Source organism: Saccopteryx bilineata, chromosome 5 (assembly GCF_036850765.1).
Source record: "Saccopteryx bilineata isolate mSacBil1 chromosome 5, mSacBil1_pri_phased_curated, whole genome shotgun sequence".
Taxonomy (NCBI): domain Eukaryota; kingdom Metazoa; phylum Chordata; class Mammalia; order Chiroptera; family Emballonuridae; genus Saccopteryx; species Saccopteryx bilineata.
Window position 1 is genome coordinate 208,096,833 of NC_089494.1, and position 21,948 is coordinate 208,118,780.

Genomic DNA, 21,948 nt, shown 5'->3' on the forward strand with positions numbered 1-21,948 from the left:
ATTTTTATATTTGTTTTATTTATAACTAGGTTTAAAGTATAAATATTTTCTTTTTTGGTAATAAAATTATTACAAATGCATATTCATTTGTATTATGAATAAAAACATGATTTAAAAAATATTCATTAGCCCACTGGTGGGCGTGCCGGGTGGATCCCGGTTAGGCGCATGCGGAAGTCTGTCTGACTGTCTCTCCCCATTTCTAGCTTCAGAAAAATACAAAAAAAAAAAATTCATTGCTTTTTCTATATATGTATTTGCCTGTTTACCTACATAGTTAGCTAGAGGCAGCTAGCTATCATCAGTATTGGGGCTCCCAAAAACCACCCCAAGTTTCTGTGATTCACTAGGAGAACTCACAGACAGCACTCAGCGACAGTTCTCATGGCTATTATTTATTACAGTGCAAAGATATAAAGCAAAATCAGCAAAGGGAAAAGGTGCGAATTCCAGAGGAAACCTGTTACAGATTTCCAAGAATCCTCTCCTAGTGTAGTCACACAGAAAACACTTATTTCCTTCAGCAATGAGTTGTGATCACACGTGTGAAATATTGTGTACCAAGGGAATTCATTAGAGACTCGGTGCGCAGGCTTTTTATTGGCTGGTGATGTAGGCACCTCTGCCTAGATTTTACCAAAATTCTAGACTCCCAGAAAGAGTGCAGATATTCAGTATAAACAATATTGTTTGCAAAGTGAACCATTTTACCAATTCTGGTAATGAATGGAACCCTCCTGAAATCCAAGTTCCCAAGTATCATCCGAGGGCTTACTTTGCAAGCAGACCTATTTAACGATAGCAGTCTCAGGCCTGCTATGATAACTCTTTCTCTCTTTAACCAGTCCTATGAAGGTTATCAATTTTATTTATCTTTATTTTTCTATTTTTTTATATGGGGTTCATGCATGGTGTAGACCAGGGATAGTCAACCTTTTTATACCTACCACCCACTTTTGTATTTTAGTAGTAAAATTTTCTAACCGCTCACCGGTTCCAGAGTAATGTTGATTTATAAAGTAGGGAAGTAACTTTACTTTATAAAATTTATAAAGCGGAGTTACAGCAAGTTAAAGCATATAATAATAATTACTTACCAAGTACTTTATGTCGGATTTTTGCTAAATTTGGCAGAATAAATCTTTATAAAACAACTTACTATAGTTAAATCTATCTTTTTATTTATACTTTGGTTGCTCCACTACCACCAAGAAAGCTGGAACGCCCACTCATGGGTGGTAGGGACCAGGTTGACTACCACTGGGTTAGACAGAGGAACCTTCTATTCTATACCTGTTACAAAAATTGTATTTAATACATTGTCTTCAGACAGAGGACATATCAGACATTAAACTGATAAGAACAGATAGATGCCTATGCTTGATCTTAGCCAAAAGACTGAGAGGCAATCAATTTTATTTACCCTAGATAGAACCAATATTTAGCTTTGTTGATCTTCTCTATTAAGTATTCTTTTCTATTTCATTAATTTTTGTTCTTTAGTATTTCATTCCTTCTACTTATTTTGAGTAGGTTAATTTTGTATTTCTTTTTCCTAACCTGTTGAGATAGATGCTTATTTCTTTCATTTCCCCCTCATTTATGCATTTAAGGCTATAAATTTCCCTCTAAGAACAGTTTGGTAGATATTGCAGAAATTTTGATTAGCAGTTCAAAATATTCCCTTAATTTCCAAATGTGTGATTTCCCATGTACTTGAAAAGTATTCCATTAAGTTAACTTTGTTATTTGCATTGATTAAGTCTTCTAAATTCTCACTATTTTTTTTTCTTTAAGTGAGAGGAGAAGAGATACAGAGACAGACTCCCACATATGCCCTGACTGGGATCCACCAGCCACCCCATCTGAGACCAATGCTTTGTCCATCTGGGGCCAGTGCTAGTAACCAAGCTATTTTTAGCTCCTCAAGCAGGAGCTCCATAGAGCCATCCTCAGTGCCCAGGGCCAACATGCTCAAATCAATCAAGCCATGGCTGTGGGAGAGGAAGAGAGAGAGAGGGAAGAGGGGGAGGGAGGGAGAAGCAGATGGTCGCTTCTCATGTGTGCCCTAGGAAGTACCAGGAATTGAACCTGGGACTTCCACATGCTGGGTAAATGCTCTACCACGAAGCCAACCAGCCAGGGCCACTGTTTTTTTTGTTTGTTTTTTTTTATGTGTTTGTGATTTTTCTATCCAGTACTGAGAAAAAAATATGTTAAAATTTTTCTCTGTGGGCCTGACCTGTGGTGGCGCAGTGGATAAAGCGTCGACCTGGAAATGCTGAGGTCACCGGTTCGAAACCCTGGGCTTGCCTGGTCAAGGCACATTTGGGAGTTGATGCTTCCAGCTCCTCCCCCCTTCTCTCTCTCTGTCTCTCTCTCCTCTCTCTCCCTTTCTATCTCTCTCTCTCCTCTCTAAAAATGAATAAATAAATAAAATTTAAAAAAAATTTTTTCTCTGCGATTATTTATTTGTCCTTTTTTCATTGTAATTCAGTTAAAGTTTAACTTTATAAACAGAAAGGCCATATTGTTAATATATTATATTTTAAATTATATCTTCATGTTGAATCAAATCCTTTATCATCATGAAATAATATTTTATTATAGTAATGTTTTTTCTTAAAATCTGTTTTGTCTGAAACTAATAAGATTACACTAATTTAATTTTGGTTAGTGTTTGCATAATGCATCTTTTTCCATCTTTTTAAGAAAAAATGATTGTAGAGAGACAGAGAAATGAAGGCGGAGTGAAGGGGGAGGGAGAGAGGGGGAGAGAGAGAGAAACATTTATTTGTTGTTCCACTTGGTTGTGCATTCATCAGTTGCTTCCCATATATGCAATGGCTAGGGATCGATCCTGAAACCTTGGCATTTCAGAATGACATTCTAAATGACTGAGTTATCCAGCCGTGAATTTTCTAATATATGCTATTTGTCTTACTGATTCTGTGTTCCTTTTTTATTCTCTCTCTCTCTCTCTGTCTTTGGATTGATTACATTTATCATTATTTTATTTCCCTCAAATAACTAGAAAATTATATATTGTTTCTGTCATTATGTGGTTACCCTAGATATTTGTTAAAGTCTAACAGTATCCAGTACTTTTATCCTTCTTCCAAACCTTGCAATACTTACTTCTGGTTATCCTCCTTTATCTTTTACACTTACAGTGTAATATATTAACCCTTATATATATATATATATTTAAACACCACAAGGTATAATTATTGTTAAGTGTTTATTTAAGTATATTTTTACCACTTTCTTTGTTTTCACTCCTTTTCTGCATCTAAAATTATTTATTGGGGATCTCTTCACTTCTTATTTAAGATTTCCTTTTGTGAGGATCTAATGTAGATAAAAGATTTCAATTTTAGTTTGCATGATAGTGTCTTTATTTTGTTATTATTCATTAAGGATATTTTTGCTCTGTATGTAATTTTAGGTTGGCAAGTGTTTTTGTTCAACTAAATGGAAATAATATTGTTTTGTCCTCTGACTTCCATTGTGGGTCTTGAGAGGTCAGCTGTCAGTTCAATTGCTGCTCTTTTGTAAGTTTGTTCTTTTATGTCTGGATCTTATTTTTTTCCAACTTTTTATTGACATACACATATAGAAAAGTGTACATATCATAAGAACATATCTCTATGGATTTTGAAGAAACTGAACAACCGCATGCTACTGCCATCTAAATCAAGAACGAGAACGCTGAAATAATCCCAGAAGCCCTACTTCATGCTTTCTGCAGTCACTACTGCCTTCTCCTCCGCTGAGGTCACAAGTATCCTAACTGCAGTCAGTATAAGTTAGTTTTGTTTTTTGGAACCTTGTTCCCATTATATCAAAAGTTTAGGTTGTTTCATTTTTTTCTTTTTCCTTTTCAAGATATGTCACCAATTTTGGAGAATTCTGCTCTGCTAGCTTTGTGGCCACAGATGATCTCTGGGTATCTTCCTACACTTTCATTTGACCCTGACTACATTTGACAGTTTCTCCTCATTTGTTGTGGGTAGGGGTCATAGATCCTACTTAGTTTCATCAAAGATGGATCTACATTTTTTTTGTCATTGGCTTTATTATGTTCTCTGAGGGAACAACAGAGCAATATGATATTTTAATTATAATTATTAAAAGATCAGAATATACATTTCCAGTTTATACTATTTGTGTATTTTATTTGTATGTCTTTCTTATACTTAGATCTATTTTATTTTTTTTAATTATTTTATTTTATTTTTATGACAGGAACAGAGAGAGAGAGAGACAGAGAGAGGGACAGATAGGGACAGACAGGAAAGAGAGAGATGAGAAGCATCAATTCTTCATTGTGGCACCTTAGTTAGTTCATTGATTGCTTTCTCTCATGTGCCTTGATGGGGGTTGGGGGCTACAGCAGACCAAGGGACCCCTTGCTTAAGCTAGCAACCTTGGGATCATGTCTATGATTCTATGCTCAAGCCAGCAATCCCGTGCACAAGCTGGTGAGCCCACATTCAAGCCGGCGACTTCGGGGTTTTGAACCTGGGTCCTCTTTGGCCCAATCTGATGCTTCATCCATTGCACTACCTCCTGGTCAGGCATCTAAGATCTATTTTAGATTGTGATTTATTGCTAATCATTTGATCTTATAAAAACTATTTTGCATTTTTTTATAACAGCAACTGAGACATGAAAATCTGGTGAATCTATTGGAAGTGTGTAAGAAAAAAAAAAGATGGTATCTAGTCTTCGAGTTTGTTGACCATACCATTCTTGATGACTTGGAACTCTTTCCAAATGGACTAGACTACCAACTAGTTCGAAAGTATTTGTTTCAGATTATTAATGGAATTGGATTTTGTCATAGTCACAATGTAAGTATTAGTTTAAATAATTATTTTGCCAATGATTCACTCTCTATTTAATAAGCAATTTATTTAAAATTGAGACCAATAAACTCTTAGAAATTAACTGTTACTTTAATATTGCTATTTTATTTTGTCACAATACTTGTATTCTTTCCACCAATGTTTTATTATGAAAAGTTTAGGCCATACTGATAAGTTGAAGGAGTGTGCCATGAACACCCATATACCTACCACTTGGATTCTATACTTGTTAATATTTTGCTATATTTTCTTTACGATGTATTTATTTACCTATTCATATATTTATTTATTAATGTCTTATGGCTTCATAAATAAATTATAGATATCAATACACTTCAGCTCTATTTCAGCTGTTTATATTAACTAAAGTTTAATATTTGTTTCCTTTTTTTGAGGTGACACTAACTGAAGGGAATGCACAAATTTTAAGTTATGAATTTTGATGAATGTATACACTCAAGGACCCATATATATGTTAGTTCAGATTCTTTTATCAAGTTGTGAAGTATAAAAATCCCTGCTTTTACCCTATAGTTTATCACAATAATTTTTTTGTGTGACAGAGACAGAGAGAGAGACAGAAAGAGGGACATACAGGGATGGACAGACTGACAGGAAGTGAGAGAAATGAGAAGCATCAATTCTTTGTTGTGGCATTTTAGTTGTTCATTGATTGCTTTCTCATATGTCCCTTGACTGGGGGGATAAAGCAGAGCGAGTGACCCCTTGCTCAAGTCATCAACCTAGGGCTTCAAGCCAGTGACCTTTGAGCTCTACCCAGTGACCATGGGATCATGTTTATGATCCCACGCTCAAGCCAGCAATCTTGGGGTTTTGAACCTGGGTCCTCTGTGTCCCAGTCCAATGCTCTACCCACTACACCACCGCCTGGTCAGACCACAATAATTTTAATCTTTTGTGTATCATGTAAAAGCAGCTCTAGGTAAAATGACACAAAGTACAAAATGAATAACACATTTATTCTTCTTGTTTTACAAAATATTTTAAATGGCATTTTTTATGTGACTATAAAAGTAACAGATGGTAATGGAAGATGTGGGGCTGGCCCTGTGAGCTTGCCATCTATGTCCAGGATGTACTAGAAGTTGGTAGCCTAAGCAAAATGCTCAGCAATGGCAGATTGCCATTTAGGATGCTGGTCCTCTGAAAGAGTTTAAGATATATATATATATATATATATATATATATATATATATATAAATTTTTTTTCAAAATACAGTTTACTTATATTAGAAAATTAGGTCTAATATTTTATTTTGCCTAGCTGTAGAATTTTTACTATTGACTCTCAGTGTCCATATTTTCTTCTTTAGAAATCTTAATCACTGACCTTGTTGATCCTCTTTATATTTCTTTTTTTTTTTTCTGAAGTGAGAAGTGGGGAGGCAGAGAGACAGACTCCTGCATGTACCCTACTGAGATTCACCTGCTTGCATACCCACTAGGGGGCGATGCTCTGTCCATCTGGGCCGTTGCTCTGTTGCAACCAGATCCATTCTAGAGCCTGAGGCGGAGGCCATGGAACCGTCCTCAGTGCCCAGGCCAACTTTGCTTCAATGGAGCTTTGGCTGCAGGAGGGGGAGAGAGAAAGAGAGAGAGGAGAGGGGGAGGGGTGGAGAAGCAGATGGGCACTTCTTCTGTGTACCCTGGCCGGGAATTGAACCTGGGACTTCCACACGCCGGGCTGATGCTCTACCACTGAGCCAACAAGTCAGGGCCAATCTTCTTTGTATTTCTAATTGCCTGAATGATGCCTGCACTTGGATGTTCAGCAATCCACATAAAAGCCCCTATGGCTAGAACTAAACTATTAATTATTCCATCAAAACTAACTTTACCAGACTTTTCCATTTTTGTTTATGAAACCACCATTCTCTTAGATTCCCATATGTAAATAAAATATCTGACCTTACTTCCTAAGCTCTTGTTGCTTGATTTAAAATATTTCTAATCTATGTCTCTTCCTTTCCATTCCTCCGATCATCAGCCTAGTTTAGGCTCTTGTTACTCATAGTACCCCCACTGCTCTTCTCCCTGCCTCTGGTCCCGTTCTCTGACTTAGCTTGCTTATGGACAACATCCTCTTTTTTTTACTTTTTTAAGTGAGAGGAGGGGAGATAGAGAAACAGACTACTGAAGGCACCCCAACCGGGATCCACCTGGCAACCCCCATCTGGGATTGATGCTTGGCCCATCTGGGGCCATGCTCTCAACTGAGCTATTTTTAGTGCTTGAGGCAGAGGCTCCATGGAGCCATCTTCAGCTCCTAGGGCCGATGTGCTCGAATCAATCCAGCCAATGGCTGTGGGAGGGGAAGAGAAAGAAAGAGAGAGAAAGGTAGGGTAAGAGCAGATGGCCGCCTCTCCTGTGTGCCCTGACCAGGAATCAAAACCAGGACTTTTACATGCCAGGTAGATGCTCTGCCACTGAGCCAACCAGCCAGGGCACCAACATATTTAAACACCATATTGGTCATGCCACTTCTGTGGGTTCCCATGGCTTTGACAGAAGCTCAGACTTCTCAGGCTGGCAGTTGAGGCATCCTTCTTCCCTAGTATGTAACCTCTACTCCAAAAGTAGCATTTCTCTAGTCTCCTGATCTATTTCTATCTTCACTCTTTTACTCTGTTACCTTCACTTGGGTTGCCCTTTCATTTCTACATTTATCCAGCTCATACTTAATATCAAAGACCTATCTTGGAGCCCACTCCTTTCATAAAATTTTTCTTGACAGCCCAATCTTTAATTATAACATTACTTTCTTAATCTTGAGAGCAGTTAATAGAACAATTGATTTGGTAATATATCTATCATCTAGTATCTTTGTAATATAAAATTTTAAGCATGAGTGTTATTTTTTTTACCCAACTTGATGTCTGGTTCTTTAAAGGCAGGAACAGTTACATATATATACTTTTATTTCATACATATGCCCTACAAATGGCAAGTGCTCAAAAAATAATGAATCTGCTTAACTTGATGTGCCAATACATGTCATTCTCTGTTGTTTTTTTCTTAGATCATACACAGAGATATCAAGCCAGAGAATGTATTAGTCTCCCAATCTGGCGTTGTCAAGTTATGTGATTTTGGATTTGCACGGACATTGGCAGCTCCTGGGGAAGTTTATACTGATTATGTGGCAACCCGATGGTACAGAGCTCCAGAACTATTGGTTGGTGACGTCAAGTATGGCAAGTAAGACATCATGGTGGTGGTAGTGGTGGAGTTAATATGTTTCTAACATAATAAAAGATTCCTCTAACACTGAAAGGAAGTTTTGAATTTTGGTAACTTTGTAAAGTGATTGGTAATTCTTGGTGTTTCCCTTTGAAATATTCTTGTGGAACAACTTGGGGTGAGTATACCTATTTTAAAGGTAGGGAAATCAAGGAGAGTGGTTTTCTTTGTTTTTTAGTGATTTGGAATTAGAAAAGCTGTCTTTCACTAGTAAAGAGAGGTATCATTGATTGGATAGGTCTGACACTGTTGGAATGAAGTGAGATGGAGTGGCTTAGGGTCTGGTAGAAATAAGTGAGTGAAATGTTTATTTATTTATTTATTTATTCATTTTAGAGAGGGGGGAGAGAGAGAGAGAAAGAGAGACAGAGACAGAGAGAGAGAGAGAAGGGGGAGGAGCAGGAAGCATCAACTCCCATATGTGCCTTGACCAGGCAAGCCCAGGGTTTTGAACCAGCAACCTCAGTGTTTCCAGGTTGACGCTTTATCCACTGCGCCACCACAGGTCAGGCAAAAAATGTTTTTTAAAAATAGGTTATTTCTATAAATGAATTCTTTAAAGAAGAAGGGATTGTAACTTTTACTGCTTTTATAGAAATATTTAAAAATATTTCCTATAATTTCTGTTTTCAGAGTATATATCATTTTCATTTAATATTTTTTGATTACTTTGAGTTCTCATTTTGTTGCCATACTGTAACTTTTATATCATTTTATACTTCAGCTATGACCTGGAGCAATTTCAAAGTAGTTGTCCCTTTGCTAATAATGCCAGCATATTCTTTTTAAGTTCTTGTGACTGGTTTTAAAGATGGTTTTTAAAATTTTTTTCTCCTATTATCTTTCAGTTTTCCTTCTTATTCCTCTATGTGTCCCCAATTTTCTGGTAGTTTTCAGTATATGGTGGAATAGATTAATCAACTTGTTAAAATCATGTGCAAACCAAGAATGAATAGGCTCTAAATGGAAACCCAAAAGGCTTATTTTCAGAAAAAGTACACATAATTGTTTTGACAAGAAACCTTCTTCCTTGATGTTACATGATTGAAATTTCTGAAAATCTGACTTACATAAAATTGGGAATTAGTATTTTAAATACTAATTAAGTACTTTAAGTTTAAATGGCAGTGTCTTTTTGTAGGTAATTTAAGGCTTGCTAATATTCTTCTTAATATTTAGACTATTAAATAGTAATATGCAGATCAGATTCAGTCATAGGGAACATCTTAGGATACAAGACTTGACACCACATTGCTTTTCTTCCAGGGCTGTTGATGTGTGGGCCATTGGCTGTCTGGTAACTGAAATGCTCATGGGGGAACCCCTCTTTCCTGGAGATTCTGATATTGATCAGCTATATCATATTATGATGTGCTTAGGTAAGATTATACATCTGCGTTTTAAATTTTAGAGGTCTCCCCTGTGTTTTTTGTTTGTATTGATTTTACAAGGTAGGAAGGAAATAGGGAAACTTCATGTATACATTCATTCTCACTCTGGATTTGGTCTGTGTGACATATGGTCTTAATCAGGGTCTCACCCCCACCTATCAGCACACTTCCCCCTAAATAGCAAAGGATATACATACTTCTCTGCACTTTTTCAATAAATCACACATAGAGAGGATGCAACGTATTACTTACAGGTCACCAAACATTTGGTGTAATATGACTATACCCTCATCTTCACCTCCAAATTGAGAACGTAGAAACTTTTAAGGTAGTTTAATCTTGCTGAAGATAGGATTTTTGTTGTCAGTTCTTTGGATGGAATGTCAAAGTTGTCTTATGTTTGTTGAAATATCAACTTCATGTTGGCATATAGAGCTTGGCAAATAGAAATAATGGTAAGATGCTTGGAGACTATTTAACTATTGGATTTTAAGTTTCCAGGTTAGAAATTCAATAAACAGTATAATGGTTTCATGTATATTTTATGCTTCAATGGGTATTGAAGTTGAGGGAAAAAAAAGATAAAATTTCTCCAACCAGACCTTAGGCATAGTTACAAAATCTGTAGACCAAAAATTAAATTATTATTATTATTTTTTTTGTATTTTTCTGAAGCTGGAAATGGGGAGAGACAGTCAGACAGACTCCCGCATGCGCTCAACCGGGATCCACCCGGCATGCCCACCAGGGGCGACGCTCTGCCCACCAGGGGGCGATGTTCTGCCCCTCCTGGGGGTCGCTCTGTTGTGACCAGAGCCACTCTAGCGCCTGGGGCAGAGGCCAAGGAGCCATCCCCAGCGCCTAGGCCATCTCTGCTCCAATGGAGCCTCGGCTGCGGGAGGGGAAGAGAGAGACAGAGAGGAAGGAGAGGGGGAGGGGTGGAGAAGCAGATGGGCGCTTCTCCTGTGTGCCCTGGCCGAGAATCGAACCCAGGACTTCTGCATGCCAGGCTGATGCTCTACCACTGAGCCAACTGGCCAGGGCCCAAAAATTAAATTCTTAAATGGTAGAACTGATTTATCTAGATTTGATTCTGTTCTGACCACATGACTGTTAATATTTTCATTGTTTTAGTCTGCTCTTTTATGCTTTGTTGTTAGAAATGTTTAAATGTGCTGGTTGCTACATTAAAAAAATTATAAAATGTTTTTTACTTCTCTTTTTGTTGTGCCCCCTCGTGTCTTCAGTTCTGTGTTTACTGGCATGTGACTCTCCTAAATGAGTATGTTGAGATGAGAATGTTCATTTTCTTGAGTTGACTTAAGTCAGAACCACTGTAAAGACTGCCTGGTGGCACTGCATTGAGAGCACTGTCTTCGGTCAACTTTGCATGCTGAGGGCACCCCTCTTCCACAGCTGTGTTCTGCTCTTTTCTCTACTCCACATCCCTTGTCCCTTTGCCATTTCTATCATGATATATAATGACAGAGAGGGGTGCTGTTCTCACCTCCAGGTAATCTCATTCCAAGACATCAGGAGCTGTTTTATAAAAATCCGGCATTTGCTGGAATAAGGTTGCCTGAAATCAAGGAAATGGAACCTCTTGAAAGACGTTATCCCACACTCCCTGAAGTTGTGATAGATTTAGCAAAGGTAATGATACTTTTTCTTTCACTTTCTGACAGGGAATTTATATTACAGAGACTTGGCTTTTTCTTCCCTTTTTCTTATTCAGTTGATTGTTTAGATAAAAAATTTTGTGTGTGTGGTGGGGGGAGGTAGGGGTTCTGAGATAGAGACCTGAAAGTTTCACTTAAGAAACCATTCAGTGTTATCTAGCATGTTTTAAGTGTGAAAACATCCTCATGATGATACATTTTCAATGTTTAACACTTATTTATTTATTTATTTATTTTTGTGGCAGAGCCAGAGAGAGCCAGAGAGAGGGACAGACAGAAAGGGAGAGAGATGAGAAACATCAGTTCTTCATTGCAGTTCCTTAGTTGTTCATTGATTGATTTCTCATATGTGCCTTGACCAGGGGGCTACAACAGACAGAGTGACCCCTTGCTTGAGCCAGCGGCCTTGGGCTCAGGCTGGTGAGCCTTGCTCACACCTGATGAGACCACGCTCAAGCTGGCGACCTCGGGGTCTTGAACCTGGGTCCTCCGCATCCCAGTCCAACGCTCTATTCACTGCGCCACTGCCTGGTCAGGCAAGACATGCATTTTAAATGTTAAACATTGAGCCTGACCAGGCGGTGGCGCAGTGGATAGAGCATTGGACTGGGATGCAGAGGACTCAGGTTCAAGACCCCGAGGTCGCCAGCTTGAGCGCGGGCTCATCTGATTTGAGCAAGGCTCACCAGCTGGACCCAAGGTCGCTGGCTCAAGCAAGGGGTTCCTCGGTCTGCTGAAGGCCCATGGTTAAGGCACATATGAGAAAGCAATCAATGAACAACTAAGGTGTCACAATGCACAACAAAAAACTAATGATTGATGATTCTCATCTCTGTTCCTGTCTCTCTGTCCCTGTCTGTCCCTCTCTCTGACTCTCTCTCTGTCTCTGTAAAATAAATAAATAAGTAATAAAATAAAATAAAATGCATGCCTTGTTTAAGTGGAAAAGAGAATAAAAGTAGGATAAGAAAATAAAAAGAGCCTGGCCTAGTGGTGGCACAGTGTTTAAAGTGTCAACCTGGAATGCTGAGGTCACTAGCTCAAAATCCACACTTTTCTGGTCAAGGCACCTTTGACAAGCAACAAGCAAGTGATGAACAACTGAAATGAAACAACCATGAGTTGATACTTCTCACTTCACCCCCTCTGTAAAATAAATAAATCTTTAAAAAAAAAAAAAAAGACAGAGAGAGAAGATGGCAGCGGAGTAGGCGGATGCACAGACACCCAGCTCTCAACACCAAACTGGAATACAAATCAATTTAGAAAAAATCAGCATGAAAAACCAACATTGAACTGCAAGAACAGCTCTCAAAAACCAAGGAGCAAAGAGGAAGCCACAATAATCCTGGTAAGGAGTGCCTGAATCTCCTCTGCTTACAGGAAGGGAAGGAGAGGGGTGAGGCTGAGAGCCCAGAGAGGATTTCACAGAGGAAAAAGAGCAGAAACTACTGCTCACAGCCACTTACCTGGCGACCAGGGAGCAAGGTGGGTTGAAAAGACCAGCTTATCTCCCAAGTGGAAAAGACAGGGAGAGGGACAGACTGTGAGGGGCTAAGGTATGCAAGAAACAAAATAAAAAAGCTGACTCATTCGTGCTGGAGGCGGCCATAGCTGGGGGAGGGACTGAACCTTTCACAAAACAGAGCTGAAGTGCTTCCGGATCAGAGATCTCTGGACATCTATCCAGCTCCAATCAGCACAACAAGACACAGCTGAAAACAAGAAGTGGGGAGGAGGGGCAGTAACTGAGGTCTCCATGGAGATCTGAGATACACCTCCCCCTACTGAAGCTGAGAGAAAAAACCCTGCCCCCAGTGAGATTAGTTGGAGGAAGAGACCTTCAGCGTCTCAGGTTACACCCACAGCATTCCTGGATACAGTTTCAAGGAAGCCCCCTGCTGAGATCAGTTAACAAGACTATCACCTGTAAGAAAACAAACAAATCAAGACTTCAAAGCTGCCCAAATCCGAAAGTGGATTACAAATAATAGCTGATACCAACCCAGGAAGACCTAAAAATAACACAACTGAAAACTGGAGGCAGACAACACCAAGCCTAGACTCAATCAACTCTACAAATAAAAATAAAAAAGAAGAAGAAGATGAGAAAACAAAGGAGTGCAATCCAAATGAAACCACAAGAGACACTTTCGAGAGATGAACTGAGTGATATGGAAATAATCAAACTTCCAGATGCGGAGTTCAAAATAATGATTGTAAGGATGCTTAGGGATCTTAGAACAACAATGGAGGGGGAGTTTGAAAACCTAAATAAAGAAATAGCAAGTATAAAAAAGAATCAGTTGGAGACGACAAATACAATATCAGAAATAAAGACCACAATGGAAGGAATTAAAAACAGGATAGATAGAGCAGAGGATCGAATCAGCGAGTTAGAAGACAACTGGAATGAAGGCATGAAAGCAGAGAAGAAAAGAGAAAAAAGACTCAAAAAGTCAGAGGAAACTCTTAGAGAGCTCTGTGACAACATGAAGAGAAATAACATCCGCATCATAGGGGTTCCTGAAGAAGAAGAAAAAGAACAAGGGATAGAGACTTTGTTCAATCATATCATAGCTGAAAACTTCCCTAAATTAATGCAAGAGAAACTCTCACAAATCCAAGAAGCACAGAGGACTCCATTAAAGAGAAACCCAAAGAAACCTACACCAAGACACATCATAATTAAAATACCAAAGCTAAGCGATAAAGAGAAAATATTAAAAGCTGCAAGAGAAAAAAAAGTTATCACCTACAAAGGAGCCCCCATAAGGATGACATCTGACTTTTCAACAGAAACACTTGAGGCCAGAAGGGAATGGCAAGAAATATTCAAAGTAATGCAGAACAAGAACCTACAACCAAGACTACTTTATCCAGCAAGGCTATCGTTTAAAATTGAAGGAGAAATAAAAAGCTTCCCAGACAAAAAACAACTCAAGGAATTCATTACAACCAAACCAATGCTGCAGGAAATATTAAGGGGCCTGGTGTAAACAGATAAAGTGGGAAAAGAATACAGAAAAAAAAAAAGAAAAAGGAATACACCTTTAAAGAAGAAAATGGCAATAAACAACTACATATCAATAATAACCTTAAATGTAAATGGATTAAATGATCCAATCAAAAGACATAGGGTAGCTGCGTGGATAAGAAAACAGGACCCATACATATGTTGTCTACAAGAGACACACCTTAGAACAAAAGACACACACAGATTGAAGGTAAAAGGATGGAGAAAAATGTTTCATGCAAACGGAAATGAAAAAAAAGCTGGGGTAGCAATACTTATATCAGACAAATTGGACTTTAAAACAAAGGATATAGTAAGAGATAAAGAAGGCCACTACATAATGATAAAGGGAGTAATCCAACAGGAAGATATAACTATTATAAATATCTATGCACCTAATATAGGAGCACCCAAATATATAAAACAGACTTTGATGGATTTAAAGGGCGAGATCAACAGCAATACTATAATAGTAGGGGATTTCAATACCCCACTAACATCACTAGATAGATCCTCAAGAAAGAAAATTAACAAAGAAACAGCAGAATTATTGGAAACACTAGATCAACTCGATTTAATAGATATCTTCAGAACCTTTCACCCTAAAGCAGCAGAATATACATTCTTTTCAAGTGCTCATGGTACATTCTCTAGGATAGACCACATGTTAGGGCACAAAAGTGCTCTCAACAAATTTAAGAAGACTGAAATCATATCAAGCACTTTCTCCGATCACAACGGCATGAAACTAGAAATGAATCACAGCAGAAAAGCTCAAAAATTCTCAAACACATGGAAACTAAATAGCAGGGTGTTAAATAATGAATGGATTAAGAATGAGATCAAAGAAGAAATAAAGAAATTCCTAGAAACGAATGACAATGAGCATACAACAACTCAAAATTTATGGGACACAGCGAAAGCAGTGCTGAGAGGGAAGTTCATAGCACTACAGGCACACTTTCAGAAGCTAGAAAAAGCTCAAATAAACAACTTAACCCTGCATCTAAAAGAATTAGAAAAAGAACAGCAAGTAAAGCCCAAATGTAGTAGAAGGAAGGAAATAATAAAGATCAGAGCAGAAATAAATGACATAGAGGCTAAAGAAACAATACAGAAGATCAATGAAACTAGGAGCTGGTTCTTTGAAAAGGTAAACAAGATTGATGCACCTTTAAGTAGACTCACCAAGAAAAAGAGAGAGAGGACTCAAATAAATAAAATTAGAAATGAGAGAGGAGAAATAACAACTGACACAACAGAAATACAAAATATTGTAAGAAAATACTATGAAGAACTGTATGCCAAAAAACTAGACAACCTAGATGAAATGGACAAATTCCTTGAAACGTACAATCTTCCAAAAATCAATCTGGAAGAATCAGAAAACTTAAACTGACCAATTACACCAAAGGAGATCGAAACAGTTATCAAAAAACTCCCAACAAAGAAAAGTCCGGGGCCCGATGGCTTCACAACGGAATTCTACCAAATATTCAAAGAAGATCTAACTCCTATCCTTCTCAAACTATTTCAAAAAATTCAAGAGGAAGGAAGACTTCCAAACTCCTTTTATGAGGCGAGCATAATTCTGATTCCAAAACCAGGCAAAGACCACACAAAGAAAGAAAATTATAGGCCAATATCTCTGATGAATATAGATGCTAAAATCCTCAACAAAATATTAGCAAACCGGATCCAACAATATATGGAAAAAATCATACACCATGATCAAGTGGGATTTATTCTGGGGAGGCAAGGCTGGTACAATATTCGTAAATCAATCAATGTGATTCATCACATAAACAAAAAGAAGGAGAAAAACCATATGATAATTTCAATAGATGCAGAAAAAGCATTTGATAAAATCCAGCACCCATTCATGATCAAAACTCTCAGCAAAGTGGGAATACAGGGAACATACCTCAACATGATAAAAGCCATCTATGAGAAACCCACAGCCAACATCATACTCAATGGGCAAAAATTAAAAGCAATACCCTTAAGATCAGGAACAAGGCAGGGGTGCCCCCTTTCACCACTCTTATTTAACATAGTCCTGGAAGTCCTAGCCACAGCAATCAGACAAGAAGAAGAAATAAAAGGCATTCAAGTTGGAAAAGAAGAAGTAAAACTATCATTATTTGCAGATGATATGATATTGTATATAGAAAACCCTAAAGTCTCAGTCAAAAAACTACTGGACCTGATAAATAAATTCAGCAAAGTGGCAGGATATAAAATCAATACTCAGAAATCAGAAGCATTTTTATACACCAACAATGAACAGTCAAAAAGAGAAATTAAGGAAACAATCCCCTTCACAATTACAACCAAAAAAATAAAGTACCTAGGAGTAAACTTAACCAAGGAGACTAAAGACTTGTACTCGGAAAATTACAAAACATTGATAAAAGAAATCAAGGAAGATACTAACAAGTGGAAGCATATACCGTGCTCATAGTTAGGAAGAATAAACATCATTAAAATGTCTATATTACCCAAAGCAATTTATAAATTCAATGCAATACCAATTAAAATACCAGTGACATACTTCAAAGATATAGAACACATATTCCAAGAATTTATATGGAACCAAAAAAGGACACGAATAGCCTCAGCAATCTTAAAAAAGAAGAATAAAGTGGGAGGTATCACACTTCCTGATATCAAGTTATACTACAAGGCCATTGTACTCAAAATAGCCTGGTACTGGCATAAGAACAGGCATATAGATCAATGGAATAGAACAGAGAACCCAGAAATAAACCCACAGTTCTATGGACAACTGATATTTGACAAAGGAGGTAAGGAAATACAATGGAGTAAAGACAGCCTCTTTAACAAATGGTGTTGGGAAAATTGGACAGCTACCTGCAAAAAAATGAAACTAGATCACCAGCTTACACCACTCACAAAAATAAACTCAAAATGGATAAAAGACTTGAATGTAGGCCGTGAAACCATAAGCATCTTAGAAGAAAACATAGGCAGTAAGCTCTCCGACATCTCTCGGAGCAATATATTTGCTGATTTATCTCCACGGGGAAGTGAAATAAAAGACAGGATAAACAAATGGGACTATATCAAACTAAAAAGCTTTTGCACAGCTAAAGACAACAAGAACAGAATAAAAAGACAAACTACACAATGGGAGAACATATTTGACAATACGTCTGATAAGGGGTTAATAACCAAAATTTATAAAGAACTTGTAAAACTCAACACCAGGAAGACAAACAACCCAATCCAAAAATGGGCAAAAGAGATGAATAGACACTTCTCCAAAGAGGACATACAGATGGCCAATAGGCATATGAAAAAATGCTCAACATCACTAATCATTAGAGAAATGCAAATTAAAACCACAATGAGATATCACCTTACACCAGTCAGAATGGCGCTTATCAACAAAACAACACAGAATAAGTGCTGGCGAGGATGTGAAGAAAAGGGGACCCTCCTGCACTGCTGGTGGGAATGCAGACTGGTGCAGCCACTGTGGAAAACAGTATGGAGATTCCTCAAAAAACTGAAAATCGAACCGCCTTTTGACCCAGCTATCCCACTTTTAGGAATATACCCCAAGGACACCATAGAACGGCTCGAAAAGGAGAAATGCACCCGCATGTTTGTGGCAGCATTGTTCACAATAGCGAAGATCTGGAAACAGCCCAAGTGTCCGTCAGAGGACGAGTGGATTAAAAAACTTTGGTACATATATACTATGGAATACTACTCAGCCATAAGAAATGATGACATCGGATCATTTACAATAGCATGGATGGACCTTGATAACATTATACGGAGTGAAATAAGTAAATCAGAAAAAAAACTGAGATGAATCCATACATAGAAGGGACATAAAAATGAGACTCAGAGACATGAACAAGAATGTGATGGCAACAGGGGTGGGGGGGTTTGGGGAGGGCGGAGGGGGTGAAGAAGGAGAGAGGGGTTAGGGGAGGGGAGGGGCACAAAGAAAACCAGATAGAAGGTGACAGAAGACAATTTAACTTTGCGGGAGGGGTATACAGCACAATCAAATGTCAAAATAATCTAGAGATATTTTCTCTCAACATATGTACCCTGATTTATCAATGTCACTGCATTAAATTTAATAAAAAAATATTAATATTAAAAAAAAGAAAGAAAATTATATCTTCAAAGCCAAAACACTAATTTGAAAGAAAAAAAAAAAAAGAAAAAGAAGGTAAAGTAGTAGGAAAATTAATTAAAATATAAGGCAAATGATGATGACCAGTGATATATAGTTAAAAAGGTTTTTGCCCTAGCCACTGGATTTGCTGAAGCTAACATACAAACCACTGTCACCTTTGCTTTGTCTTTGATTGATAAAGATATTAGGGAGAGTCTCAATGGATCAAATTTTCTCTAAAAGTGGACATTTTGGCATTATTAGCTCAAGAAATTCTTATTAGTTAGGATTGTCTTAAAGTATTGATGAAATAAGTATCTTTAAGATACCAGGATCAGGAGATTCAAAGATGGTGATGGAGTAGGCAGGCGTTCCAACTGCTACCTCCCGGGACCAAATTGGATTACAACTTAATTTAAGAACAGTCATCTTGAAAAGACAACTTTGGACTAAATGAAGAGGAGTCTATAACCAAGGATCACAGAACAAGCCACACCGAGACTGTTAGGAAGGATGGAGACACAGAAAGGGCTGCCCACTCCAGGAGTGAGCAGCGGTGGCTGAGAGTCTGGAAGGACTCTCACTACGGGCAGGGTCACCCTGAGAGGTGTGTGTGCTCAGCCTCAGGCCCAGAGCTCCAGCCTAGAGCCCCAGAGCCTAGAAGAGGCACCCACACAGCATTTAGCTGTGAAAAGAGCCGGGTTTCTGTCTGTGAGAAAGAGATGGAACTCTTGGAGGCACAGGCTCCATCTTAAAGGGCCCGCACAGAAAATATCCTTCACAGCCACTTGCCCTAGGCTCTGGCAGGGGAGAGTTGAGAGGACTAGAGTTGTGTGAGGAGAGTGTAAAGTTGGAGGCCCAAGGAAAGACACTGGAGGGTGGCCCATTGGAACTCCTGTGCTTAGTCATTCTCCAGTACTACAGTCGCCATCTTTCTTGGATGGAGCATCCCCTTTGTGTGGCACCAGCCTGAGGACAAGCAACTGCTTCGCCCTCGGGAGTCTCTCCTGCCCCAGTCGTGGTGACTGGGTGTGCTGAGAAGCCAGGAGGCAGGGGTGCATCAGTGACTTGGTTTTCTTGTGTTGAGGCCGGAACTTCCCCCTGTCCCCATGCTCCAGAGTCTAAGACTGGTAATTCCACCCCACGGGAGACTCAGTGGAAACTGTCCAGAATGCGGGCAGACCACATCTCTGGGTTTCAGAGGCCATACACATTGGGCTCCTGGGGCCAAACCCTATTGAGGTCTGTGAAAAAAGTCTGGACAGACTGACACCTGAGGCTGAGGAACGGAGCCACAAACACCACCATTCCTAATCCCTGAATTGCTGCAGGCTCCAGATTCTAGCAGAGGTTTTTTCAGTGGCTGAGCCCAACAAGCAGCCAACAAGCAGCCAGCAAGCAGCCAGCAAACAGAAGCTTTAGGAGCTGGGATTCAGGGAACCTTTCCCCAGGACCAGTGTAGGTAAAAGTCATCCTAGGTGTGCAGTTTGGTATTTCCATGTGCACCTGGGCCCAGCAGAGGCAGCCACAAACTCTGGATTGCTTGTAGCTCCAAGAAGTTTGCTGAGGGACAGTCATGGGCAGTGTCTCCCACTGGTCTATGTTGGGTTCCTTCTAGAGAGGCCCAGGGCTGGCACATCCATTGGCCAGCTGTGGAGAGCATCGGTTCAGAACCTAACAACCCTTGACAGAGTGGTATCCAAAGGAAGGGCTCCTCACACCTGGCCCAACTGAGGCGAATTTTGCTCTCTGTGATCAGTACCAGCACAGTGGCTCATGTGCATTGGACAGGGTGGAGCTTCACAGTCAGCTGGCCTGGGTCCTGGATGTTCATCCCTGCTGGGCTAGATTCCACTGGGGGAAGTGAGAGAGGTTTGGAGCATAGACATTTAAAATGTAGGCCCTTGTGAGCCTAGTGTTGGATCTGGTCAAGGGGCTTATCCACTTTCTTGGGGGGCACCGTAAGCCTCAGGAGAGGACTCTCTGTCTTCCTCCCTGAGACCATGATCTCACCAGCTGTAAGAACTTCTGCAGAGGGGAGTGTTGGCCCCACTTTGACCTGAACCTGCTGCTCACCTTGTTGGGGAGAAATAAAATTTGAGTATACCTCAATGGCTGAGGTATTAGGCTCTGGAGTAGGGGCCACATTTCCTGTACTGAACTACTGACCAAAAGACCCCTGAAATAGGGGGCCCCACTAATATTGGATTCCCATCCTCAGCTGCCCTAACCAAACAAACTTGCAACCTGAAGAGGGGTTGGTTGGGTGAGGTCAGTCTGGACCCATACTACAGTCTTCTACAGGAGACTCTGTGGGAAGACCAGGCAGCTACAAGAGGAGGTGGAGCAGCTGAAAAGTGGAGGCAAGTCTTATGGAGCTTGGAGCTTTTACGGAGCTGCTGTCATCTCTAAGCAGGAAGAAGCTGATCCTTATACACAGGTTGGCCCCTCCCACCCTACCCAGGCACAGAAAACGAAGACATAAATAGTGAAAAGAGCAGTAGCTGCACACAAGTAGCCCACAGCAGATTGCAAACAACAGCTGATTTCAACCCAAGAAGATCTAGAATCAACACAACGGGTAGTGGGTGGCAGACAGCAACAACCTTAGACTCAGCTAGCTACACAAACAGCATGCCCAAAGGAGGAGTCTAGCAGGCACCAGACACTGTGGAGAATAAATACACCCAACAAAATGGACATTGCACAGTGTGTAATATGATCAAGTTTGATCCTTAGAGCTAGCCAGCCTAAAGGAATAATGTACCCACAAAATGTTCAAATGCATTCCATACTCACAGACAACAGGAAGGAAAATAGTACCCTCCAAGAAGTATTCTTTTAACAAGGAAAACAGGTGGGCCAGAGGTCAATATCACTGAGCCCATTTTCCTCATAAAGAAACTACAAAAAGTTCAAAGTCTGACAGTGCTACCTAATACACAGACAAAAGGAGCAGACAGAGAAATGCAATTCAAATGAATCAATAAGAGAACTCCCCAGAAAAAGAACTAAATGAAATGGAAGTAACCAAACTACCAGATGCAGGTGCTATAATGGCTCCTGCCATGGTGGAGCGATGCCCCAGATGGGTGGAGCATTGCCCCCTGATGAACATGCCAGGTGGATCCCCGTTGGATGCATGCAGGAGTCTGTCTGACTGCCTCTCCACTTCTAACTTCAGAAAAATACAAAAAAAAAAAAAAAAAGAACTGAATAGACTCTTTTACAAAGAGGACATACAGATGGCCAATAGGCATATGAAAAATTGTTCAACGTCACTAATCAGAGAAATGCAAATTAAAACCACAATGAGATACCACCTGACACCTGTCAGAATAGCGGTCAGTAACAAATCAACACACAGTAAGTGCTGATGAGGGTGTGGAGAAAAGGGAACCCTCCTGTACTGCCAGTAGTAATGCAGACTGGTACAGCTACTGTGGAGAACTGTATGGAGATTCCTCAAAAAATTAAAAATGGAACTTCCCCCTGACCAGGCAGTGGCACAGTGGATAGAGCGTCGGACTGAGATGCGGAGGACCCAGATTTGAGACCCTGAGGTCACCAG

General features: G+C 39.5%; 1 protein-coding gene and 1 pseudogene across 1 annotated transcript in view; one reads left to right on the top strand and one right to left on the bottom strand.

Annotated features, from left to right (window-relative positions):
- CDKL2 (cyclin dependent kinase like 2) overlaps nucleotides 1–21,948 on the top strand; it is a 54,050-nt gene that overhangs the window by 10,916 nt on the left and 21,186 nt on the right. The window contains exons 3-6 of the mRNA XM_066232515.1: nucleotides 4,662–4,856; nucleotides 7,912–8,090; nucleotides 9,399–9,511; nucleotides 11,037–11,176. Of these exons, the coding sequence (XP_066088612.1) occupies nucleotides 4,662–4,856; nucleotides 7,912–8,090; nucleotides 9,399–9,511; nucleotides 11,037–11,176 (627 nt within the window). The remainder of the gene's footprint in view (nucleotides 1–4,661; nucleotides 4,857–7,911; nucleotides 8,091–9,398; nucleotides 9,512–11,036; nucleotides 11,177–21,948) is intronic.
- On the bottom strand, nucleotides 1,230–1,410 carry LOC136306987 (U2 spliceosomal RNA; annotated as a pseudogene).